Source organism: Primulina tabacum, chromosome 6 (genome assembly GCF_025594145.1).
Source record: "Primulina tabacum isolate GXHZ01 chromosome 6, ASM2559414v2, whole genome shotgun sequence".
NCBI lineage: Eukaryota > Viridiplantae > Streptophyta > Magnoliopsida > Lamiales > Gesneriaceae > Primulina > Primulina tabacum.
Genome location: NC_134555.1, coordinates 7324539 through 7332044, shown reverse-complemented (window position 1 = coordinate 7332044; position 7506 = coordinate 7324539). Strand labels below are relative to the sequence as shown.

General features: G+C 32.9%; 2 protein-coding genes, 1 long non-coding RNA gene and 1 pseudogene across 3 annotated transcripts; 3 read left to right on the top strand and 1 right to left on the bottom strand.

The window, feature by feature from the left end:
- Positions 1–2846: 2846 nt before the first annotated feature.
- LOC142549068 (uncharacterized) lies at positions 2847–4064 on the bottom strand. Its single transcript, XR_012821051.1, has 2 exons — positions 3706–4064; positions 2847–3625 (listed from the first exon to the last, which is right to left on the bottom strand). It is a non-coding gene; the product is annotated as an uncharacterized LOC142549068 (long non-coding RNA).
- Positions 4065–4488: 424 nt separating this feature from the next.
- LOC142549984 (uncharacterized) lies at positions 4489–5151 on the top strand. The gene is made up of 2 exons (XM_075659229.1): positions 4489–4771; positions 4931–5151. Exons 1-2 carry the CDS (start codon positions 4489–4491, stop codon positions 5149–5151), a joined length of 504 nt encoding a protein of 167 aa, XP_075515344.1.
- A 115-nt stretch (positions 5152–5266) lies between these two features.
- LOC142549983 (uncharacterized) lies at positions 5267–5748 on the top strand. Its single transcript, XM_075659228.1, has 2 exons — positions 5267–5402; positions 5501–5748. Exons 1-2 carry the CDS (start codon positions 5267–5269, stop codon positions 5746–5748), a joined length of 384 nt encoding a protein of 127 aa, XP_075515343.1.
- A 469-nt stretch (positions 5749–6217) lies between these two features.
- On the top strand, positions 6218–7423 carry LOC142549067 (chlorophyll a-b binding protein 13, chloroplastic-like; annotated as a pseudogene).
- Positions 7424–7506: the final 83 nt, after the last annotated feature.

Sequence of the window (7506 nt, the reverse complement as noted above, 5' to 3'; positions counted from 1 at the left end):
GTGCCCTTCTCTGTTTTTCTTTTTCTCACTCTCTTCTTGTTTTTGGTTCTTGTTTTGTTATGTTTTGAGTCTTCACTGATCTCCTCTTTATATAGGCGAGAATAACTGATCGTACAGTGAGACTCATTTATTGTATCCGTTGCATTTTGAATCGGCTTCTTGGACTTTGTGTCTCGTCTTTTTGTCTGTCCTTCTGAAGCGTTTTGTCTTCTAATGCTCTGATGCAACGTCCATTATTGTCCTTTGACTGGACAAGGGGTTGTACCTTTACGCACAGCTGGAATCCATTTACTGTAGGCTTGTCTTAATCTGCAACTGAAATGTTTTTAACCGATGCTTCAGTTTGGTCAGCTTGACTGATCTTCAGTTGGGCTTAGTGAAATCAGTTGGCTCGTCAGTTGAACTGATTTAACCTTTGTTCAGTTTGAACTGGTCAGTTGAGCTCTTCGTCAGTTGGATACAACATCAGCTGGCCAGGCTTTTGAGATCTTCTTGCTGAATTACTTATCAACTGGACAATTAACTGAGCCGCTTGATAGAAGAACCAGTTGGACTGATCTGGTCTCGACGATCAGTTGGTTTAATCAGTTGATATCTTCGATAGCTTCAGTTACGATTTCGTGAACTGATTAGTTCAGTTTTAGCTGTCTGCGCACTAAGGTAAATTGTTAGAAATAAGATGATATGTTTTGTTAACATCAAAATTAAGATTGCGAACTGAGAAGTTCCAGCAATTAGATATATGTGTTTGTTGCTGATAAAGAACAGTAGCATCAACAGGTGTAGTATGTAACAATATCCTATAATCAATAATAAGAATAATATATTACTATTATTATCTATCACAATATTGTCTAAAAAACAACTGTAACAGCAATTATCAAAACAATTATAATATAAAACATTAACTATAAGTAAAAAAATAATAAATACGCAAAAATAATATTTTCACAATCTACGACTTTTGGAAATACCAAGTTATTTTAATAATAAAAGTTTATATACATACTTAGATTCAAATTTTATATTGAAATTTTACCGGCATGAAAAAATCAAAATACAAGTATTGACAATCTAAATAAATCAAATAAAAAAGTTAACTTGAGTTTGCTTAACATGTTAAATAAAATATAATAAAGTAATTGTTCTATCTATTAATGTAATTAATAATTTGAAGATCTAGGCAAACAATAATAATAACAAGCACGTAATAATTTAAAGATATACACATACTAATAAATATTTGACTGTGTCAAAACATAAACATTTTTAAAAAACATATTAGTGTCACACTCTCTCAAAGGGATCGACTTCATTTTTTTCCAAAAAAAATAATCGAGGCATTTCTTTTAAGAGAGGTAACTTGATTATGTTGTAATAAATTTTCGAATCTATCTTAAACAATTAAATTAATCTAACATTATTGTAGTTAATATATATGATCACATAGTGTATTTTTATTAAAATATTTAAGAAATTACTTTTTATTATTTTTTTAAAAAAAAATAACACAAGTAACACGGTTTTTTAAGACAAACAACTTAACAAAAATATACATACAAAACATATTATACTTAAAATTAGTATTATCCTAATATATGATATACAGACATTATAAATATTAACAATAACAAAAAAATAAACATATAAAATTATTGTGGCTCATAATTTGTGGAGATTGTATTTTTAAAAAAAAAAATATTCAAGTTGTTAGACTTAATTTAATTGTGGTGATGAGAGTCAAAACCAGTAGGTCGCGATAGCTATTAGCAGTAGGCAGTATAAAAGTAGAAGCTCTCGTATCGCATTAACAAAAGTAGTACTCTTCGAGTACTTAAACGGCTTAGAAAACCAAAGCAGAACACAACTTTAAAAGCAGAACTTACCTTAAGCAGAAGATAACTTAACATCTTTTGTTTGAATCGTTATAGTCTTAAATGTTACCGTTACTTTACCTAGTACTAGTATTAATTGCATCATTAATGCTATACAAAGACATTTATCACTCCTTACTAGTTTTGGTAAGTAACAAGACTGATTTCTCTGAAGCTTTCTGCAGGACTTTTTTTAGGTATTAAAGCTGATTTTACTCAGGAGCCTCGGAAGCTGTTTTTGATTATAGACGTTGGACTCAAAGTTTTCTATATATAGAGGTCAATCCTTTATAGAAAACAAGACGTTAGTATCATTATCCATGCTATGATTATTCCAACGTGAGTTTGAGCTATCATCAACTACTTATCTTCAAGCTCAACATACAGAAAAACAGCACACACTTTATTATTTATATCCGATCTTTTAAAATCATTTTGTGCTGCTGCTGTTTTGAAATCTCTTCAAGCTAAACATTTTACTATATCTTATTGAGAAGAGTTTGTAATCTGGGAAAGAGTCTTTTCCAGAACTTTGTTGTATTCGTTTTACTGAGTTGTGTAACTAAGAGTTTCAGTAGGCTAAGATAATTTTCCACTCTCGTATTCCAACTAGCATTAACCAAAAGAACTAAGATTAAAAAAAAATCCAGCAAGGGACATCATAGCAACTCCAACCATGCTTCTACAATGGTGTTAACACTATTGTAGTGTTGAAATATTTGCTTCAATGTAATTCTACATTTAACGTTGGAATAGGTTTACTTCAAATCTCACTCCAGATGTGGCACATATTTTTTATTTTTTTATTTTTTAAATGTTTTATATTAGTTTAATTTTTCAATTAAATAATAAAACTTATAAATTATTATTTAAAAAATTAAATAAATGTTAAGTTAATTTAAAAAAAATTGAAATTTTAATAATAAAAATTTTAATACTTTGATTTAAAATAATTAAGTATAAAAATATAAATTTAAAAAAAAACCAAATTAAATTATTAATGCGTTAAAAACGGTACAAATTACGAACAACCAACAACAATACGAAACAACAAATAACAAAAACAACAACTAATAAACAACAAAATTACAAAACATAAAAAGATTACATAAAAAATAGATGTTTAGTAATAAGGTAAACCAGAATCCGATCCTCCAATATCTCCAAAATAAGATCCAAAGTTGTCATTATCTCGACGTTCAGCTTCAAGTCTTTTTTGCAAATTTTTTTGTTGTTGAGTTCTAGTGTACTCACGCAGAGTTGGATCAGTAATTTTGCTCAAATCTTTGTATAAAATTATGTCATCCATTTTTCTTTCCCCCTGTTCAAGTCTACTCTTTTGAAGGTCGTAGTTTTGTTGTCTTTCGGCAGTTTTTTTTTTCAAAACATTCAAAAGTTCGCGATGTTGTTCTTCCATTGTACGTTGAATTTGAGAAATGTCTTCATCTTTTTTTCTTTAATTTGGCTTTTTTCACTCCAATTGGTCTTTGAGAGCTGTCACCGATATTGTCATCACTTAAATTTAGTGGAAATGTAGAGAATATAGGTGAACCTGATTGGGGCGATTCTTCAAGTGGAGTATCAGATTGTGATGTATCTAGATTAGTAGCACACATTCTAGATTTCTTTGTTGAAGGAATTTTGTCTCCTGAAATTTTTTCACAATCCTTAACAATATTCCACACATGATCGAGTGGAAATGCTTTGTTATCTTTACTCTATTGCACATACAATACTTTTGCACGATTCATCTACATAAAAGTATAAAAAATTAATTAGAAAATTTTGATTAATAATGACTTGTAAATTTATTTTTTAAAAAATAACTCACGATATCTTGTTCCGATGCACCACTCGAATTGAGATTTTCAATTTGTCGAACACATCCTCTCAAATGTGCAACACAAGTGAGTATGCTTTCAATGCGTTTCTAAATTGATCTTTGAGGACGCGGATGTAAATCACTTTTTTTTTCTTTGTTGTACTTCACTGCAACCCGAGACCAAAGTTGACCTCTCGATTGGTTTATACCTATTATGGGATCCTGCGAAATATCAAAATAAATATGACATAAGAACTTATCTTCGTCAACAGTGTAGTTTTTCTTGAACTTTCGTCCATCACTCTCAATATAAGATACTTGTAATTGTGTTAGATATGTTTATGAATAGATACATGCTTATTTATAATATTTAGAGTTATCCCTTGAAATATGTAAAGAAAATGGTGACCTTTGGATGGGATTTCAATAGATCTCATCCAAGATCTCATCCATATATCATCTGTTTGATGATATCCATTAAAATTTTATCTACAAATTATTTCCGTTTGATGAGATTTCCATTAAAATCTTATCTCATCCTTGAAATATTTGGTGCTATCCCTGAAAATATGAATTTGATTTGGATTATCTACAAAATCTTATCTCATCCTTAAATATTTGATGTTATTCGTTTGATGAGATTTCCAATTATATCATACGTTGAAATCTTATCTATCAAATGTATCCATTGGATGAGATTTCAGTAGATAGAAAAATCTTATCCATATTATCTTTAAAACTTTTATATAAGGTTATATGTTATTGTAAACAATTAACAACACAACCAAAAAAATGAATTTTTCTTCAGGTTCGTCTTCATTGTCTGATAATGAAGATGACATAACCAATTATTTGGTTAACGATGCTGAAGCCATTGATAAAGAAATTCAAGGATCAATTGTTAGTCATATTCATACATGCAATATGATGATGCATGCCTATATCAATCAACAAGTTAACGAAGGCACGAGAAGAGGATCAATTCCTGGTCATATTGTAATTCGTCGCGATAGAGAAATAGCCGATCGTAGTTTGTTCAATGACTATTTCTCTGAGAATCCCAGATTTCATGAAGGTTATTTTCGACGACGATTTCGGATGTCCCGTAATCTATTTCTTCGTATCGTTGATGATGTCAAAAATTATGATAGCTATTTTATACAACCGAGTGATCGTTTGGGACGACTTGGGCTATCAACTAATCAAAAAACAACAGCTGCAATTTGATTATTAGCATACGGCTTACTTGCGGATGCGGCTGATGAATACATCAAAATAGGAGAGTCAACTGTGATTAAATGCTTGCAACACTTTTGCCGAGCGGTGGTGGAAGTTTTTGCAAACCAGTACTTGCGATCTCCAAATGCCAGTGATGTTGCTCGTCTCTTATATATTGGTAAACAACGAGGCTTCCCGGGGATATTGGGAATTCTCGATTGTATGCATTGGAAATAGAAAAATTGCCCTATTGCTTGGGCTGGACAATATACACGTCGTAGTGAGTCACCAACAATTATTTTAGAAGCAATTAACCGATTATGATCTTTGGATATGGCATGCGTATTTTGGTATGCCTGGTTCAAATAATGACATCAATGTTTTGGAGGCATCCACTTTGTTTTCCGATTTGGCTCAAGGCATTACTCCACCTGTTCATTATACTATATGTGGAAAAGAATATGATACTGGCTATTACTTAGCCGATGGTATCTACCCAAAGTGGTCAACTATTGTGCAAACTATTCGTACCCACTTGGACCGAAAAAGAGATATTTTGCTATGAAACAAGAGTCATGCAAAAAAGATGTGGAGCTTGCATTTGGTGTTCTTCAATCTCGATTTGCGATCGTGGCATCTCCAGCATGGTCTTGGCGCAAAAACGATTTACATTACATAATGAAAGCTTGCATTATCATGCACAACATGATTATTGAAGATAGACGTGATCTTAGTGCACCAATTCAAGATGCAATGGAAGCACCGACTCCAGACGTTGAAATGGTGGTCAATGACGAAAATGCAAGTTTTCAAGAATTTCTCGTTCGTTATTAAAAAATAAAAAATAGATATGCTCACTATCAACTACGAAATGCATTAATTGAGCATTTGTGAGAACAATATAGTTCTTCGAATATTTAATGTTGTGTTTTTGTTGTATTATTCATTTAATATTAAATGCTCGTGTTTTTTTTACTTCCAATGACTTGTATATTTTTTTCAAAGAATATTTTGATTAATTTTTTTATATGACATAATTAATTCAAATAATTTAATATCTTATGCGAAATAATTAATTCCAATTTTAATATATAAATTATAAGATTTAATTATTATCGTATTATCAAACTATAAATACTGATTAGGAAATATAAATATTAATGTTAAAATAAAAAAAAATATTCTGAGAATATTCGATTGTAGTGCGAAATGTATTGCAATGGGTTGGAGATGATTTTGGTGTAACACTAACCTAATGCAAAATGTAGGGTAGAATATGGTGCAATGAGTTGGAGATGACCTCATATACAGGAACAAATTTGACAAGCAGAAATGGCATCACTGGCTGCCACTGCCAGCTCCGCGGCCGTTGTTCAGGCAACTCCATTCTTGGGTCAAACCAAGAATGCCAATCCTTTGATGTTGTCTCGATGGGGAATAGCAAATACACCATGGTACTCCTTGAATATTACAATATCACATGCACATATGGGGAAAACCACGTTGCACTGTGTTAAAGACTATAAAAATATATTTTGAAGTTTGTACTAAATCTCTGGATTCACATCAATCATATGAACAGATGCAATCATAGAAAAGGAAGTCACGGGAGTGATGCTACTCACTTACAATTTTAATGTGTTTGTGATTCTTGACAGGGTAATGACTTGTTGTACGGCCCAGATCGTGTGAAGTACTTGGGACCCTTTTCGGCTCAGACACCATCATACCTGACCGGAGAATTCCCCGGTGACTACGGCTGGGATACTGCTGGTTTATCAGCTGATCCTGAGGCCTTTGCCAAGAACAGAGCCCTTGAGGTACAGCGTATTAGTCCAATCTCCCATTTTCAAGAAGCATAACTAGTACCGTTATGTAAAGTTAATGTCAGCAACTTGCTCCCAACCTAAATATTGTGTCCGGGTGATCCACGGTCGTTGGGCCATGCTCGGAGCTCTGGGATGCATCACCCCTGAAGTTCTTCAGAAGTGGCTGAAAGTTGAATTCAAAGAGCCTGTGTGGTTCAAGGCCAGATCCCAGATCTTCACCGAGGGTGGATTGGACTACTTGGGCAATCCAAATCTTGTCCACGCACAAAGCATTCTCGCAGTTCTTGGATTCCAAGTTATTTTAATGGGACTGGTGGAAGGATACAGAATCAATGGCTTGGATGGAGTTGGAGAGGGCAATTATCTCTACCCTGGTGGCCAATACTTTGACCCTCTTGGCTTAGACGAGGATCCTGTTACATTAGCTGAGCTCAAAGTAAAGGAAATCAAGAACGGAAGACTGGCTATGTTTTCCATGTTTGGATTCTTCGTGCAGGCTATTGTCACTGGCAAAGGTCCGCTGGAGAATCTATTGGATCATCTCGATAACCTTGTAGCTAACAATGCCTGGGTTTATGCCACCAAGTTTGCACCCGGATCATAAATTTGATTTCATGCATGAATGATATTATTTTCAGAAATTGAGTGTAAAAGACGGTGACAACTTGTCTTCAGAAACCTCAAAGACCTAGCCAGAGAACATACTGAAGAGAAACATGAGTTAAAATCTCATGATCAGAGATGAAATTTAAGAAAACTCAAC